General features: G+C 41.0%; 1 protein-coding gene across 2 annotated transcripts in view; it reads left to right on the forward strand.

Moving 5' to 3' along the window:
- The window catches only part of hip1 (huntingtin interacting protein 1), a 73,687-nt gene extending 57,244 nt beyond the window's left edge, over positions 1-16,443 (forward strand). For both annotated transcript variants that reach the window (XM_050062269.1, XM_050062278.1), the window contains exons 18-31: positions 807-1,001; positions 1,175-1,322; positions 1,412-1,498; positions 4,531-4,638; positions 5,592-5,728; positions 5,865-5,975; positions 6,167-6,225; positions 9,520-9,613; positions 11,192-11,292; positions 11,555-11,660; positions 11,779-11,902; positions 12,052-12,113; positions 13,476-13,593; positions 13,688-16,443. In XM_050062269.1, coding sequence (XP_049918226.1) covers positions 807-1,001; positions 1,175-1,322; positions 1,412-1,498; positions 4,531-4,638; positions 5,592-5,728; positions 5,865-5,975; positions 6,167-6,225; positions 9,520-9,613; positions 11,192-11,292; positions 11,555-11,660; positions 11,779-11,902; positions 12,052-12,113; positions 13,476-13,593; positions 13,688-13,698 — 1,461 coding nt within the window. In that variant the 3' untranslated portion in view covers positions 13,699-16,443. The remainder of the gene's footprint in view (positions 1-806; positions 1,002-1,174; positions 1,323-1,411; positions 1,499-4,530; positions 4,639-5,591; positions 5,729-5,864; positions 5,976-6,166; positions 6,226-9,519; positions 9,614-11,191; positions 11,293-11,554; positions 11,661-11,778; positions 11,903-12,051; positions 12,114-13,475; positions 13,594-13,687) is intronic.
- Positions 16,444-19,320: the final 2,877 nt, after the last annotated feature.

Genomic DNA, 19,320 nt, shown 5'->3' on the forward strand with positions numbered 1-19,320 from the left:
TGATTGCTCGTGACTCCCTCCGCCCCCAATTTCAGATGTTTCTCTGCACACGCAGCCTCTCGGCCCTCTCTGCCTCCCACTCCTGACGTCCTACTTTTGTAGCCACTACTTATCAACCCTGTCACTCTTTCTGTCCTCCTCCTCCTCCTCCTCATCCTCCATCTCCCTAATCTCCATAGTTCTTTTCACACGCAGCCCACGTTTGATCGCTCTTGTCACATGCTCCCAGCTCTGACAGGCTCCTGCTGCACAGTTTACATCCATATTCTTAACTCTGCTTCTCCTTCATCTCTCAACATTTCTTGCTTTCTGTCGGACTGCTGGGACTCAGGCTGTAAGTCTCACACGTTTTCTGACCTGCAGAACATTTTCACACACTCACCTCATTATTTAGCTTGCAAATAGTTAAAAAAAAAATGTCATTTTACAAACTTACAGTTCACAAGATCTGATGTAACTCTTCACTCTGTTGCCATAGTTCATGATTGTTGTAATGCAGCCAAGTTGCACAACCACAGCTTCCCAGTGTTCGTTTGATTGTAAACTTGACCTCAAACCTCTCTGGAGACTCTACGCCTCTCCGCAAACTTAAATGGAGGCAATATTGTTATAATCAGTGGCTGCAGATAAAAAGTTTTTTTATTTTATTTTTTATGGTGCGATCAAAGCGCTCACATTGTACCACATCCTGACATGTCCTGACAGCTACATATTATCCTAACCATGTCTTCCTGCTGATTCATTGTGCCTCGAAATCATCGTCCTTTTTTTTATTTATCTCTCCGTGTTTTATTTCGTCCATGCAGTCGAGTGAGGTGCTCAGCAACCAGCTGGTCGCCCTGGAGTCTGAGAAGGCGGAGCTCGTGCAGTCCTTGTCGAAGGTGGAGGCGGAGCTGACTGTCCGGGGGGAGGAGCTAGAGAGAGTCCAGTGCTCGCTGGCGACTGAGAGGGAGAGCGGGGTGAAGACAGCAGAAGCCCTGCAGAATCAGCTCAATGAGAAGGTGGACAAAAGTCATTTTCTCAATTATCTTTCTGAATTAACTTTCGTTATTAGCTCTAATACATTAAGCAGATGTTACAGGGAGCCACTGAACATCCTTTGTTTCCACATTTGGACCTTCGGGCATTTCTAATAAAGCCTGGTGTCCGTGTATGTGTGTGAATATGTCCACAGGAGAGCAGGGAGCAGGAGTTGGAGAGCCAGCTGGTCGCAGCTCGCTGGTCCAGCCTGCAGGGAGCTGTGGAGGAAGCGGAGAAGATCATCCAGGACTCACTGGCTCAGATAGACGACCCGGCGCACATCAGCTGCACCAGCTCCGCAGGTCAGAGTTGCTGTGATTTAGAGTGTGTATGAATGTTTTTGTGCATGTTTGCATATTTATGTCTTAGCTCTTTTTTTAAATATCTGCAGACTACCTAGCATCCAGATGTCAGGCCTCTTTGGACTGTATGGACCGACTCCAATCTGCCAGAGAGGCCTTCCTGGCTGACAGCACGGGTAAGATGATAGCTTTGTAAAGGATGCGTCATATGCAAAGCTACATAATAAAGTCATGTAATAAGATACATAATTAGACATTTTAACTGATGTTGTGCTGCCTTTGATCATTCCTTTGTAGCTCAACATTTTCTTAAATACTGCACCTTAGAAATATCATTTTAAAGGCCACACAGGTGTTTTCAGTTATTTTGGCTGATTAACTCAAGCTGAAGCTCGGGGGAAACTGTGCAGGGAACTGATGTAATATCACCAAACTCTCTGCACTAATACAGAAATGATAATGATGTAAGTGCTCTGGCAGGTGCATTATTACTAAGACGTGCGAGAGAGAGGTGTCAATCAAGCACAGTCTGTACAGACGGACCTGAGAAGAGGTCTAATCAGGCAGCATAAGTGGAAACACCTGTGAGGACGTGTGGAGGCTTTAAAACATGAATCATAAAAACAGAGAAAAGGCAGAGCCAAAGCTGGCACAAGGCGATGTCTGTGCGAGCCTGTTAGGAGAATTACAAACGCAGGTGTAATTTAAATGGTAATTTCTAATTGAACAATAAGGTTGATCAAATGTAGCTCTGTTTTTTAAGCCAGTGGATGTACAAAGAGAACTGGATGCAGCCCCATTCAGTCTTATCAAAGTTGCTCAGTGGCACATGAAGCCAAAAATCCTGATTTCCATGGTATAAAATTATCCAGATCTTCAGCATCCCATAAAGCAAGCGCACAAGGAACTTACAGCAGCTGAGCGGCGAACTTCTGGTTTAGTATGCCGTTAACTTTACCTTGAATGGGGATAAAAACTATTTAATCATGCTAGCAGACTGCACAAATGTTATTGGACTGAATGGATCAAATCCCAACAGTGAAAGCGGCGCTGTTCTTGGAAAGTGTGCCAGGCTTTGAAGCCATTTTTACAGTGGCCAAAACATGGAAATACAATGTTCATGTCCATCACATGATGCTATTGGGCCCAAAACTTTTTCCCTCAGACTTCTATTGTGAAAGAGATGTCTGTAAATCACCACTCCACTAGTCTCTATATACAGACTCTACAGTACATTCAGTGAATGTAGAGTCTGTAGGCAAACCCCGGAGATCTTGCCTCCAGAAGAAGAGCGGAAGAGCCCTGGTTTCGGTTGTAGGCTGTTTGTAGTCCACGTGATATTGACCAATCACGTTTGAGCCGGCTGCAGTTGTTGCCAGGTTAAACGGTCTGTGCGGTGAACTAATGAGGTGGAACATAATTGGCGTCACTGCAAACTCTGAATCCATCGCAACGGTTCAGCATATTTACTTATATATAAACGGAAGTCGGAAACGGAAATTCGCCTCCTCCGCCCAAATCAAACCGGAATGCCAAAAAATCGGGGGTCTGCCCCCAGAGGCTGTATCGCCATCTGCTGGAAGTCAGACGCCGAATACAGCCGATGGGTTCCGAGAATGCCACTCCACCAATCAGTCACCACCCCTTTGAAATGACTTGTTTCGACATCAGTATTTGGTTCATTCAGTTCAGTAACATTTGGAAAGTCTAGAAAAGCTGCATCATGAAATCATTTTATCCCCATTCAAGTTAACAGAGTGCTACACCGGACGTAGCTGACTCGGCCAGCAGAAGTCCCTTGTGCGTCTGTTCCTGATGGTGAAGCAGCGCTGCTCATCTAGGCAATTTCATACAGTGGAAATAGAGCTCTTCGAAAAATGTTTATTTATTTATTGCATAAATTATTAATGTTACAAATACAAATTAAACGTGGTAGTCTACTAGAATAATAAAAGCAGTTGCGTTTTCAGTCCATTTGATACATTTTTGCTGTAATAAAAAATGACTGAGGTGAGATGAACAGACTAACTACTTTATTTGATAAAACTTGATTTTGACAAAGTTTTCCTTTGGAGACATAATTTGCCACTGAAAAATGGTAATAAATTGCAATATATTACAATATATTTTATTGCACTACTCAGCATATCACAACACGTTTAAAATGGCAATAATATTGTATCATGACTTATGTATCATAACAATATCGTATCATGGAGCCTCAGGTTATTCCCACCCCTATCTTTAAAGGTCCAGTGTGTAGGATTTATGGAGATATATTGGCAGATATGGAATATATTATAATAACTATGTTTTCAATAGTTTATTATCACCTCAAAATAAGAATCGCTATCTTAGTTACCTTAAAATGAACTGTTAGTATCTACATACAGAGCAGGTCCTCTTCCATGGAGGCTGCAATGTTGTTCTACAGTAGCCCGGAACAGACAAACCAAACACTCTGTAGAGCGGGCCATTCACGCTTTTGCACTTTCTCATCAGCCACTATAGTTTTACTACATGCTTGGCACACGGGAGAAGTTTCAGATGTTTGCAATCTGCAACTTCAGAAGCTAGGTGCCACTAAATCCTACACACTAGAACTTTAGCACAGTGATAAGGAAGTCAAGTCAGTTTTATTTATATAGCCCATTATTACAATTTATACCTCAAAGGGCTTTACAATCTGTACAGCATACGACACATTCTATCCTTAAACCACCAGTTTGGATAAGGAAAAACTCCCCAACCAAACCGTTAACAGGGGGAAAAAATCCTGAAGAGGAGCTAAGGAGGGATCCCTCTTCTACCGGAAGAGACCAACATAATATAGTTACAATATAGACAATATATATGAGAAAGTGACGCATAGAATGTGAACATATATGAGGAAAATGGATCCAGGAGGATGTCAAGACGTTTCCAGGTGTCGCCAGACAGTTAGAGCCTGAACCATACGACCTCCTTATCACAGCCTATAAAAGGGACAGGCTACAGAAAAACACAAGAAGCCAAACTGAAGCACCTCATTCACACAGAGAGGAGAATGAAACAAACACCAAGAGAGAAAGAAGAGGAGAGGCTGAATCTCCAACAAAGATCCAAGTCTAACAAAAAAGACACAAAATAAAAAGTGATATAAGTGGGGACCAGTGTTTTATATATGTACATGTTGACTGAGGCATGTGTGCGTTGTTTGTTGGTGTAGGTGTTTCTGGGCTGGTACGAGTGGTGACCCAGTGTGGTCACCTGGTGGGCGACACCATTGTTCAGGGTAGTGCCACCTCCCACATGGTGCCTGTGGAGCAAGCTGATGGTAAGTGTTTGTGTATATGAGTGTGTGTGTGTGTGTGCGAGACAGAGATGAATAGATTGCAGTCTCCACTTCTCTCCTGATAATAATCTGTGGGCGAGTCAGTCGGCCCTGACATGCTGTGACACGTCTGTAAGTGTTTAATACCTCCTCATGTGATACATGTGCACAGTGAGGTTTGGCAGTTTAACTTAACGTTATTGTAGCTGGGATGTACATTAATGTTTGTGTGAAAATAATCTTTTGGCATTGGTCTATTTTTGAACGGCCTGTGATTTGAAAGTCACAGGTTGCAGCCAGAACATGATTGGATGAAAGGAAGTTGCTGACCTCATTCAGGAGTGATGTGAGCAGGATTTCTCTTTCTCGGGAGATGTTAGCAGCCTGGGCAAGTCGAAACAGGCCTAAATATAATTGAGTTCCGTCCACAACTCTTATTCCTGAAAAAAAACAACAAAGAATTGAAACTGGGTCAAACTGAAGCAGCGTCTTAAAACCATCCTGTATTTGCCCATACTTTACCAAGACATTTGAATGCAGCATTTGAAAGCCAGTGTACATTTTGATGCAAATCATCTGGCTGTCCTGCATCTTTAAAAAAAAAGGCCAACAGCTGCTGTAGAGGTAGTTTTGGTTTCCCTCTTCCTCCCATCAGAGTGGCTGTTTCAGCTGTTAGTTGACACTCTGCCTGAGGGGATGTCGGTATAATTAACACTGCAGCTGCATCCACTAGTGGCACTGATACACATCACAGTTTACACACGAAATAATATGGCATTTTCATAGAAAATGGAGTGTAAATGATTTTTACAGCATGGAATATATTAGCTTTGACACTTAAGAGCATCTATAAGTTATATCTATCAGGAAACCAGGCTGTTTGGTGTTTTTTTCTGTGTATGTTTACGTATTTTAATGGCGTGCATCCTCCTTGTCCTTGTCTCCATCCCCGTCAGCCCTGTCAGAGAGTGTGAAGGCGTGCGGGGCTGAAGCTCTGGCTCTGCTGGGCCAGATGAAGCAGCAGGACAGCCTGGGTGCAGCAGACAACAGCAAGCTGAAGGCGGCTCTGGAGGCCATCTTTGCCGCAGCAGAGGTCCATATTTCATACATGCATGTTTGCTCTGTGTGAACATAAAATGGGTCAGAGCATCCCCAGAGTGAAATCAGGAATGAGTTTAAACTGATGAAAAATGTGTTAGCTCAGTCTTTCTTGTCCCGTCTTCATTCAGAAACTGCGTCCTCGGGGTTTGGAGCTGCAGCAGGGGGAGCTGGGAGATCTAGTGGAGCAGGAAATGGCTGCCACTTCCGCTGCTGTGGAATCGGCAGCTGCCAGGATAGAGGTGCGTGAAGTGTGTGTGTTTAGTCATGGTCATCTGGCAGAAGATGTGTATTAGAGTGCGCTCGCTGTGTGTGTTAGTGAGCGGCTCTTTGTAGGCTGTGTGAAAACATTGCCCCCTGTTTCACTCTCCAGCAGTATTAACTTCAAAGTGTCTTTTCTTTGTCTCCCTTGTGCCTCTGTGGATCCCAACAGGAAATGCTCAACAAGTCTCGAGCAGTTGATACAGGAATCAAGATGGAGGTCAACGAGAGGTAAAGCGCAGATTAGAGCTGGAATCGCTTTTTACTGTCGCAATAATCAGAGACTGTCTCCAAGGTGAAAAGACTTACACACAGAGTTTAATATAAAAAAATTCAAATTAACTAAAAAATTAAAGATTCTTGCATCTCAATGAGTTTCAGGAGCGTGCAAGACGATTTGAACTAAATTCACCAAAAACATCAGCCTCATTACGCCCACAAGAATTATCCTGTAGAGCTACAGCTGACCCACAAACTTTTCTACTTTCTGTGGATTTTGGAGCAGGTCCTTACAAGTCTTACATTTAAAATTTCTATAAACATTAGGCCTTAAAAGTCATTTAATGGTCTTAAATTTGAATTTGTGAGGTCTCAGGGTGCTTTCAGACCTAGAGTTGTCTTGCTTTGGTCTGAATCAGGGACTAATTTTGTTACAAAGGGGCACAATTGCCTAGAGTTGGTTCATGTTCTCACGGCAGCATTTACAAGCGGATCAGATCAAATGCCTTGTGAGAGAAAGCTGCTCTTGATTGGTCAGAATTTCCATGCGGGAAAAATCCAGCAAGTAAACAAAACGTTGAAGAAGAGTACACTTGCAAGATAAATGTGACACTTTCTAATGTCACAATGGAGGGACAACTACGCAGGTTGATTTTAGCGCTGCTCATCGTGGACTATATTGCTGTCATTGTTCATTTTAGTCAAACCATACAGTTTGAAAACGAGGCGCGGCGCACATTAATAATCCTCCAGGACTCATGTTTAACCCAAACAATGTGTCATGTGACTGCAGTTGGTTCGGATCGAGGTCGGAACACGTTCTCACCACAAACGAACCGCACCAGAGTTCATTTGTAACCGGACTGAGACCACCTCTTCAAGCAGGTCTAGGTCCAGTTGTTTTGGTGCGCATTCCAGTGCAATTGGTATGTTCACACCTACCCAAATGAACTGCACTTAGAGGGCAAATAAACTCGAGTTTGATTGAACTGAACCAAACAGGGCAGGTGTGAAAGCACCCTTAATTGCCTTTTTGTCAAAATGAGTTAAACTCTTCTGTGTGAAAGTCCTCTTTAAACCTACCTCTGAACCTGGAGCTGTCTTTTTCCTTTATAACTGCACTTGCCTGCTGGAAAAAATGTAGATTAACCTAACTCACTCTAATAACAGTATTTCTACATAAAATCTACCTCTGCAGGGGACCACATATAAACTGTTCACCTTTATACTGACCTGCAATGATTGAATAAGAAAGAGATGATTTGTCAAAAACTCAGTCTTTCATTTGGTTAAAAATGATCTTGAATTGAAATGTCTCATACCTGTTGACACTGGCTTTATCTTGCCAGTTCCTACAGGATTTCGCGAGGTTGGAATCACAACAATCAATGCAAATTTAGCCATTCCCCTAAATTCTGTGCAAAAACAACAAATTTGATTATTTAAAGTGATGAAATCTCACTTGGTTGTAGAGCTGCACGCAGTGTATTGATTCGCTCAGCCCCTCTCTCTTTCTTTATCATGAGACTACTTCTGCAGGACTGGAGCTCCATGCCTGGAGTAACAGACACACAGCGACGTGGCTAACGTTACCTAACAGTTATATACAGGTTTAACAACAGTTGAACCATTTTAGTGTCGGTTTGAGATTAACAGCTCAGTGTCAGATCCTTCTGCTGCGGGGTCTCTTCCCAAGAAGCAAGATATGATGAGTAGTGATGCGATCACATTGTGCTGTGTTAGCTCGTGCTGTCCGGGCAGAGGGAGGAGGAGGACAACCTCTCATGGGGACTGGCCTTTAGTGATGTGTCAATCGGCGATCAGCCTCCTCCCTACCGTCACAAATATATACTGAATGCTCATAGTAATGCGCTCTGAATTTGAGACAGCATCACAACTAGTTTTTGCAGTTTTCACTTGCCTCCTCAATTTCATTGCAAAAAACACCTATAAACAGCATCATGCATCGCGTTTTTTTTTTTTTTTTAGAAAAGCTGCCATGAAATCAGGCACTACAGGACGTAGCAATCAAAAACAGCAGGCGAAATCCTGCAGGGACTGTCTTGGTACTCTTTACAATATGGAGATAGCAGCAAGTTGTATTAAGATTAAAGAAGAAACCATATCTTGAACTATCAGTGGCGAGAACAACAACCTCACTGGGGTGAAAGAGAAATTAAAGTGCCTAAAAAAATATGAAGATTGAGGAAGCGACCCGCCTGCTATAGATAGATGCAGCAAGCCAAGCCTGCAATTATTTGTTTGTGAGAGTCTGAGTTTGACCACGAGACGTGATGAATGCCAACAAAGGCAACGAGTAGGAAAAGGAAATAGAGGTGCTTTTCAACAAGGCAGCACAACAGTCACATGATGTTTCAGTGAAGCTGCAGACGGTCACATACTGAGGGCTGACGTGCGAAGAATTTCATCAGTTCAGCCACAAAAGCCTGCGCAAACTGTGAAGTCAGTGTGGCACGTAATGTTTGTGTCTGCTGTTGTTCCATCCATACCAACCCAAAATTAGTTTCTTCAGTGTGTGTATTCCCTCTCTCGCTGGAGCAGCTCCACAAACTGTTAACACATCGTAGATGTTTTACACCAAATGGGTTTATTTATACGGCGCTGCTAATAGCCGCAGGAAGTTCAGAAATCTCTTGATTACATTATTGAGCAGAAGCTTGGCTCGCTGCTCCAAACTTAACCATCAGAGCGGTTTTGTTGCATGCACATAAATCTTCACTAAACCATTCAAGGATGCAGGAGCACCAGATTCTGTCTCACACTGATCAAAGTGATCATGTCGTCGCAGTCAGGTTTGTATCTTGTCATTGTAATTCATCCAGGCTGTGTAAATATTCTCTTTGTGTGCAAATGAAGCCAATTAAACTTTTCTGGGCTCCTGACTTAATTATTAATGTAGAAGCTGCAGCGGTGCTGCTGTGAGAGATAATTATGACAGGAAACAAACAACTGCTGCTGCTACAAATACTAATACTAGAATTTAGGTCAGTGGTGCATTGGTCATGTGTTAACTAGGCTGTGAGGAAAATAACTGATGTTTCTAAATAGTGCAGAAGCTCGTGTCTTTCTGGTTCAAAATGTCTCAGGTTGGATGATGCGTTCTTTTACCGACAACCCTCAGGAGCCGATCAGACTGGACTAGACTAAGTTTTATTAAGATATATGCAGACACAACACTGAACAGACTTCACAGTGTTTTGCTTCCTATAAAACAGACAGATCGGTAGCAGCTGAAGAGTTTCAGAGTTCCAATGTTTGTGTCCTCTGCTCTGTCGCCCCCTGCAGGATTTTGGCCTCCTGCACAGAGCTGATGCAGGCCATCAAGCAGCTCGTCCTGTCTTCCAAAAATCTGCAAAGGGACATCGTGGAGAGTGGCAGGGTGAGTTACAGATGCGGAGTTGCACGCTGCAGTTTTGTCTTCATCATTCTGACAGTGAGAAAGAGGCGTTGGTCAGATTTCTCACAAGATATTCAGCATCATTTTCTAATTTCAACCTCCAACTTCTCCACACTGACCGATGAGAATATGAAGCTTTACAGTCTTTTAACTGTATTGGATAATTGTCATATTCACATATGCTCATTTTCATAATAGTAATAATAATGATATTAAACTTAATTTATATGACAGCTACACAGTGCTGTACAATGAAACTAAACACATTTAAAAGACAAGGAGAATAAAACAAATAATGTCGTAAAATGTCACCTAGTCAAAGATAAAATAAGGAAGGCCAAACCTAAAATCAAGATAATAAATGGAAAATAACATCAATAAGAAAGCAATAAAACAGACAGACAAAGGATGTGCTTTCCGATAGAAGTACATTTTTAGGAGAGACTTAGACGAGGCTACTGACACAGGCAGCTTTATCTCGTTGGGCAGGTCATTCTAGATCTTTGGGACCCTGATTGCTGATTACCATTTTCACTAAGGAGCTCTGTTGTATGTAAATATATTTTATGGTTCAACAAATGTGTACCGTTTCATTTTTTTCTAATTAAAAAAACAGAATATGCAACTATGATAGAATACCTTGAGACCTAGAATATTAGGTGCTCCTTACAGTATAAAGCAGTGACACACTCTCAACAAAAACTGGTTGTATTTATTGCAGAGAGCAGTAATTGATTCCTCTATGTCGCACAGATCAAGGTTACTATAGTGAACTAAAACTAAACTAAAACCAAGTGCGAAAAAACTTTTTAGTTAACTGAAATAAGATTAAAAATTAGACTTTAAAAAAAAAGCCTCATTGAAATGATATTTTATACTTATAAAACTAACTAAAAATGAAATTTAAAAATATACAGAAAATGTCTTTAGTTGTCAGATTTGTCATCACCAGCTTGAGGAGGCGGTATTACATATGTTTATTGAGACGTGAATGTCTACATGACTTCTAGTCAGCTGCTTCACAAAGTTTTGTGTTTGTTTTGTAATACATATTCTGCACTTCTTATATCTTGTCCCCAAAAAATCTGCCCATAATATAATAAAACAAACTAGATCTAACACTATTAAAACTAAATTAAAACTAAACGACAACTAAATATTAAAAAAATAAGTAAAAACTAAGTTGAAACAACCAAATCCACTCTGGAAACTAACTGAACACACTCATGATACTGTTTCTGGACTAGAGCTGGAGCAATTAGCCGATGGTTTTAGCTTCTCTTATGTGAGAATGAGCTGCATTTTCTAGTATTAAATTACTGTATACTGAATATGTTTTGATTTTGGACTGCTGAGCAGACAGTTTAAATAAACCGCCTCGGACTCTGAGAAACTGATGGATATTTGTCACTATTTTGCTAAATGTTATTGACTGAATGATTAATATATCAATCAAGAAGATCATTTCTATGTCAATGGATAATTACAATTATCATTTTTAACAGTTTACAATAAGAGTCATGAAACATATATTTTAACACTTCCTCTTGTGTCCACCAGGGGGCAGCCACCATGAAGGAATTTTATGCCAAGAACTCCCGCTGGACTGAGGGCCTGATCTCTGCCTCCAAAGCAGTGGGATGGGGCGCCACGGTCATGGTGTAAGTATTAGTCCTCCTTCTGAGTGTCTCCTACTCACGACACAGAATAAAGTGCTGTGAATCTGACAAGGAAATAAAAATATAACAAACAAATCAGTAAATGAGGTTTTAAAGGAATACTTTAACCACAAAATGATCATTTGTATATCAGTTATTTACCCACTGTTGAGTATGTTAAGAAAACGTTGTCATTCATGAATCAGGTGTTTTGTCTCTGTGTTGTGAACAAACTGGTCTCAACCTCAACACTGTGTCGTTCCAGAGATGCTGCTGACCTGGTGGTGCAGGGCAAAGGGAAGTTTGAGGAGCTGATGGTGTGTTCACATGAAATAGCTGCCAGCACAGCACAGCTAGTGGCGGCCTCCAAGGTGAGTATAGTTTTCATTCTCTCAGGAGCTACACGGTCTGTTGTTTGGGTTTTGCTGAGCTGATACAGTTGAGCCCCGGTCTCATGTCTCTCGTGCCGCCGCTGTTCTCCCTCTCCAGGTAAAAGCAGACAAAGACAGCGCCAACCTGCACCGCCTGCAGCAGGCGTCCCGGGGCGTCACACAGGCCACTGCTGCTGTCGTGGCCTCAACCAAGTCTGGGAAGTCCCAGATTGAAGACACAGGTGAGAGGATCACAGTGACTAGGAGGTTTAGATTGTTTTAAGATTTGTGTGATCATGATATAAAATGTCCAAGTGTTATAATTTTGTTTTGAAGTTTGAGGGAGATTTAAGAAACAGGTGTTTGAATATAATTTGTTGTTTGTGTCCAGATACAATGGACTTCTCCAGCATGACTCTCACTCAGATCAAACGACAAGAGATGGACTCACAGGTAAGCAACACAATGCAGCAAAAAATCTTAATAAGCCACATTGCTGAAGCTTGTGAGTCTCAAAAGATTAGGGATGCATTGGTTGTGAAATTATGGGCAGGTACTGATACCAATGTTGTTTTGTTGTTGATGTTTATTTTGTTTTTGTTGTTATTTATCCCCTTTTGTGCCAGAGAATTAAAGAAATCTTAACTATTAAAAAATAACTAAACTGTTTTGAAGTCAGTCAGTCCTTTATTACTTTACCTTTGAATGAGCATACTCTTTTAACCAAACAGAGCTTGAATGCATCATAATGCAACTCATGCAGCCTCCATCAGCAGCTGTTTCTGGCCGCCAGCTGCTAACAGCTAACAGCTAACGTAACTAGCTCTCATCCTGCTAATTTAAACACGGATTTGTTGTTCACAGTGTAGCATCATCAGGGAATAAGTAAGGTGCGTCCCCTGACGTGTCAATACAGAGTTTACTGCGTCGTTTCATCCAGAGGGCGTCCAGGGGAAGATCTCAGGATGCTGTTAGTCTTGAGTCCTGTTTTTTAGCCTGCGCAAAATGAATGTGACGCAACAGAAAACATCGGCCACTACCATCTGGGAATGTCATCTTATTTGCTGACAGGCCACCGACATGTTTTAACTTAAGTAGAGAAGCAAACGTACCTTCACTTCAGGAAAGTTTTCTGACTTTCATTGGAACAAAGGAAAATTCTCTCCGTCCTTTAGCCCATAACATGAGAAAAACACACTTTAGAAATTAGGTAATGGTTTATTAGGACTAATGCTATGTGAGTTTGGCTCAGTTAGACTCTGAAGGTGCATTCTTCCTCGTCTGTTGAGAAGCTGAATCTATATGAACACTTCACTGTGTGTTGTGGCTCTGCTTCCCCCGACACTGAAAGAAAAACATGGAAAGGTCTGGACCAGTTCACACACACAAGGCCCATTGTTGTTAATGCACAGAGTGCCTCTGTTTGAAGTAAATTTTTAGGAGTCTTAACTAACAACCTGTGTAAATAATGAGTGTTTAACTTTAGAGAGCATCCACAGGCACAGGGGGAACTGGAGAGAATCATATAACCAGCACCTCTGCGCTAACTGGGTGACAGTTTTGTCGTAAAAGATATTAATTATATATCCAAAGTGGCCTCTTATGATGGCAATAGAGAAGGAGATAAAATAATGAGGAGTGTGTTCATCAAGTATCTTGTGTGATACCCAAGAAAAAATATGTTAACTGTTTCCTATGTTTTCTGAAAGTGACTCAAAAGAATTTATGATCTGTTTAGGATTTTAGGATTTCAAAAATAAATGGCTTCAGGGAAATGACGGGCGTGTTGCCCTCTGCTTGTGTCTGTTTCCTCAGGTCCTGGTTCTGGAGCTGGAGACTCGTCTGCAGAAGGAGCGAGAGCGTCTGGGCGAGCTGAGGAAGAAACATTACGAGCTAGCGGGGGTAGCGGAGGGCTGGGGCGAGCAGGAAGAGGGTACGGACGGAGGATAGCCGCTATACTACAGATATACCCTGAAAATATTGTAGTAAAAATGTCTAACACTGGTCTGTCTCCTTCTTCTCTGTAGGTACGGGTTGAGACCTGCTGCTCCCGTCATCCCGCTCCCGCTCCTCCACCAGAAGACCGGCTTCTGTCTGCCTCTTTCTATTTATACACTTTCACTCTTTCTTCCTTGTTTTCTTCTCTCTCTCTCTCTCGTTTTGTTTGTTTTTTATCTAAGCCAAATTAAAAGGTGCTTCTTTTCTAAACCCGCCCCTCCACCCGTGTCCAAAAGCTTCCATACAGGGACAGCACCAAGGGCTCAGCGACGAGGGGGGCATCAAAGGGAGGAACAAATGGATGTAAGGAGCGGAGGGTGGGGCACGCAGCCAGACGTCACCACCCCCCACCAGCCTCTCCCCCAAAGGACTGTGTTGATGAAAAGCAGTCAAAGTGAAGTGGATCCGTTTCATCGTGTATTTATTGTCCTTTTCTTCCCCGCTTTTTAATAACGGTGTCACAGCGGAGACGCTACGAGCACAAGTTCTACTCGAGACATCCCAGGAAGCACCGCACAAGGGCCAACCTCTGAGCAGCAAAGAGGGGGAATCATTGACTGTTGTCGCCCTGCCTCAGCCCCCAAATTCATGTCTCTGTGTAACGTACATGGCGTGCATGCTCTCCTACTTAAACAAGTGTTATGGGCTTATAACGCTGTTAGAGCCTGAGCTGCTCTTTGTCCGTCTTTACACTCCTCCCCTAGTTTCTTCCTGTTCTTTTCTCACTGTGAGTTATCACCTTATTAAGTCCATACGGCTTCACCGGCTGGTTCACTGGACTTTCTGCCTTTCACCTCTCCACCATTGTAACGACCGTGACTGTTAACTCGACCCGACCCCCCTTTTTTTTTAACTATTATTTTAACAGATGCTCACATGGAAACTCTTCAAACCGCTCCAAACTGGGGAGTCATTTCAGGAAAGGAAAGGAAAGTAGCACCGTTGTTTTTTATTTCCTCTCAACAGTCTTCTCCCTGTGAGCTTTGAGACTGCCAACTACCTCATGCTACATCGTCAGAGGTAGCGGTGCATCATGGGTAGGACTGATGAGAGAGAACCCGCTGTTCAAACACTGAAATCGGGGCCCTTTTTGTCATTTCCCCCTTTTTTATTGGTTAAAAGCAGGAAAGCGGGTAAGTGGGAGGAAGACCTCTTTTTATATAGAATAAAGCAACAACACTTTTGAGTCTGCTACTTTTCTTCCTCAGCAACAACAGAAAAACGTAAAGCCGTTAAATAAAGTTTAAAACCCGTATCGGTGCGTATTTTTTACAAAGCGATCAAGCAGCACTACAACTGATCTGTCGCAGAAGCTTTGGAGGCGGAGCTGTGATCCACATGCTGACAGCGTCGTCTTCCTGGGGACGTTCTGACTCTGCCAGCAGGACCGCCGTGTTCCCGGTGACGCCCGCTCACTCAGAGAAGGAGCAACAAAAGGAAACCCTAAAACAAAAAAAAGTTTGACGTCTTTTTGCTCAAACTTGAATATGAGTTTTGGGACTGTTAAGGCTGCACAAACCTTTATCGGTGACATATTTTACCTGGTTTATCACCTGATCTCGCCTCTTCAGACACCCTGCAGGACTGACTGTTTTATAAACCCTTCGCTCACTAACAGTCTGCATTGCCAGGACCACAAAGGACTCGGAAGTACGCAGCCACTCGGTGACTGCTGTGTTTTCAATTGCTTCCTAAAGACCAAGTAGCTGTGTATATAAACTACAAGCCTTCTATTGTTGGAAATAATCTTTTGCTTTCTTTAAGTCTAAAAGCATTCAATAGCATTACTTTTGTTGAATCTGTTCAAGTAAGGATTCAGTTTAATTGAATTAGGGATACAAAATGGTGCACATGAACGCCACAGGAGAGAGAGGTGGTTGTTTAACTGAATTTCTTACTGAGATTGATGGACTGACTTTTCCGCTTGTTGCCAGTGGACTCTGTGAGCAGCCTGATCTTGCCTTTGTGTAAACCATGAGACGAGTAGACATCAAACACCTTATTTCTTCTTTCTGTTGGATGGACGGCACGTTTGCCTCTTTCTGTGTCTTAACATACTTCGTTTGGACGCTCCGCTTCAGCTGTGTATCTGAATAATAAAAAAGTTGTGACACTGGTTTATTTAACAGACGCTGGTCAAATAGTATGTGCCAATAATTCTTCTAATGCAGTTGTGACACTTGCAGAAGCAGATGGGTGCAACAAAGAAACAGAAAAATGTTTTATTAGACAGATTTTGAAATAATTTCCTCACTCATCTGCTGCTCCAAGCAGAATAAAACAAACAGCAGGTATTATTTGCAGTACTCTTCTGTCCAGGTCTTTGTATTTAATAATGATTTTAGCTGTGTTCTGTCACCTCTTCTACACCTGGGGAGCCGATGTCATTAGAAATTGGATTATAAAACAAAAACGATGCCATTCGCAGAAGGATAGATCTACTTTTTACAGTATTTCAAGTGTCTGGAAAGACTAATTGAACGCACCTTGAGTGATGTTTGGTTGTATTTTTGCCCAAATATTCTTTATTAACCTCTCTCTCTCTCTCTCTCTCTCTCTGTCTGTCTCTCCTCTCTCTGTCCGTCTCCTCTCTCTCGGGTCTGTGTCTGTAGTCATACCAGCTCAGCCAGCCTTTCAAACTGCCTCACACTGTAGTAAAAGAGAAACAAATACTCACATAGCAACATTGAAATGTGTCTTTGTATGATATACTAAAACTATGTTGGTGGGTTTGTTTTTATTTTTTCAGTTTTTAAAAATAAATATTTCAACTCGTTAATACAGACCCAGATGTGACTGTGGTTTTTGTGACATCAGACGCAGCGGTCATTGTGAATTTAATTAGTAAAGAGGCTGAGGTGATGAAGCAAGTTATTTTTAGATGACACAGTTATGCCTCTGCCCTTTCACCTGATGCTTTCTGTTTTTATTCTTGGAAAAGTTGAATATTACATATCAATCACTGACTGATTACGCTGCAATGACTTATCAATTAACCTGGGTGTCAACTACACTGAACAACATCTTATTTGTGCTTCCATTTTTCACAGGTTTAAGTCAAAGTTCTAAGACAGGGTTTAACAACCTGCAGCTATTTAGACCCTCTCCGGTGGCTCCCTGTGGCTTCCACATAAAATTATATGCAGATGACTAACCATTGTTTTTTAACATTCAGACTTTAATGTGTCATTGTTGTAGGCCTAAAGTGATTATTGCATTTTACAACTGTAAAAACCTGTAGCCTATACATGGAATTAAAACATATTATAACATTTCATCAACTAAAATGTGCATCATACGTCTATGACCTGGTGCCTTTTCCTCTTAAATTTTGTGGACTCGCTATGGATTTTTAAATCCAAAAAAGGAAATGTCTCAGAGTATAATAGAGGATGTAATAATGTGTGGACAGATTCATTTGTTGTCACCACCAATGCTGCAAAGTTTAAGTACTTAATAATTCTAAATATCCCACTGCAGAGTAGCCACCTTGTAGTAAATCATATTAATGAATGCTCATTTATGTATTTAATATCTTTTATTGAGCAGATGGATTCCACATTTAATCAACATCTATATTTCAGACTATTTTTCTTTCAATTTAACAATTGTGCACAATATCCTGAGAAAGGGATCAAATGTTGTAGTTGGCACAGGGGTAGAATCAAATAAGGTAGTAAAATAATTGCAAGTACATCGACATAAAATAATATGATAAAAAAAAGACAGAAACGAATAACAAGAACAAGTTGACCATTGTCCCCAAAGTCGCCAGGCTGCCCTCCCATACCCACATCATGAATGCTCATGTAGACATACTGGTAATGTTGATGGGCTAATTTAGACTTAATAGGCTGTTACCTTTATTTAAATATGTTTTTAGGCTCCAGAAAGAGCCAATAATGGTGCTTTTAATAGTAAAGGTTGCCCATCCCTGATCTAAGAGAATTTAATCTATAAAAAACCCAAATTTTGGTCGCAAATTTGTTATTATTCATATTCGTGAACTGTCAGGAAGCAGCTCATCTGTTGCATTGTTGTGTGATCAGACTGCACACTTTAGAGAGGCTTTTTATTGTGGTCATCCCAAGTGTAGTAATGATGCTGTTCAATCAGCATCTTGATATGCCACACCTGTTGGATGGACTATGTGGTCACCAACACATTTTTGTGACCAAAATTTGAGAGAACTATTTTTATTGTCTGCATTAAAAAAGTCTTAGATCTTTACTCAAACCTGAGAGCAAATGAGCGCAAAAACAAGTGTTGCATTTCAGTTTTTGTGTAGTGTATCAAATTGATCACCAGCTAATCTGATAATCGATTAAATGGCTTGAGTAATTTCTTAAGAAATAAGTTAAAATTCTTGTGATTCTAGCTTCTTTACCCTTTGAAACCTGAGCAAATTCGCTTTATGTATTCTTAAAACATAGGAAAAAGGCAATGAACAAAAGAATAAAGGACTCAAAAAAGAAAAAATTTAAAACAAGAAAATGAGTATAAAATAAAATAAAATGAAGATAAACAAGGACCTGGAAGAGTGCTTAAAATTATAATTCTTCTTCAACATAATTTTAGAATGTAATAAAAAAAAATTGCAGTTCATGGGAAATTTCCTCATTGCCTCTTTTCCCATGCTTTTGAAAGAAATCACACCCATTTGCTCAGGGTTCAAAGGTTTAAATGTGAATATTTCCTGGTTTTTTACTCTTCTCTGACAGTCAACTAAACGTCTTTGGGTTGTGGACAAAACAAGACATTTGAGGACATCGTCTTGGGCTTTGGGAAACACTGATCGACTTTTTTCACAGTTTGGTCATTTTATAGACCAAACAACTAATCAAGTGATTGAGAAAATAATTAATAGATTAATTAACAATGAAAATAATCGTTAGTTGCAGACCTCATCTCACCTGCTGATACAAATCTCAGTAAAAAACCTAAGAAAATTAACGTTGCATTTCTGCTTTTATGGAGGAGATAACATGTACTTTATGTCATTAATGCAAATATTTTTTTTAGCACAGATTCTCTAAGGCAGTGGTTCCCAACTGGTGGGACGCAGCCCAAAAGTGGGTCACAGGTCCATTCTGAATTGACCACAAGTGACTTGCAAACATGTCTAGTTCGGTGAATTTCCGGCACAGAGCTGCATTTTGAAGTGCCGTTTCCTGCTGTAGAGTGAGCGACTAACAGACAGTTAATTGACAGAGACAGCAAACCAGCTCGATAACACGGCTAAACACGAGTACGACACTGAACTTTTTTTTTTTTTTTTTTTTTTTTTTTTTAAACAATATTTTTTATTAATTTTTTTCACTTTTACAAGTAAAGGGTGGATACATAATATGGTCCACAGGAATGAAAAGCAAAACAAGCGGACAAACAAACAAAACAGAACAAAAAAAACCAAAAAAACCATCAGCTCAGATCTATATAAATAATACTTGGGGTTACAGTAAAAATGTACGGTATGAGCAGTCAAGAAAATCCCTGCAACATTATATTAGAGACACCAGGCTCTACATAGTTCAAATAGGGTTCCCAGACTTTATAGAATTGGTCTGTTTTTAAATGTAATATGCATATAAGGTACTCTAATGGCACTAGATCAAACACTACTCCTTGCCAGCCTTTAACAGTTGGTACCTTTTCATTGATC

This window comes from Epinephelus moara, chromosome 2 (genome assembly GCF_006386435.1).
Source record: "Epinephelus moara isolate mb chromosome 2, YSFRI_EMoa_1.0, whole genome shotgun sequence".
In the NCBI taxonomy this organism is placed as follows: domain Eukaryota; kingdom Metazoa; phylum Chordata; class Actinopteri; order Perciformes; family Serranidae; genus Epinephelus; species Epinephelus moara.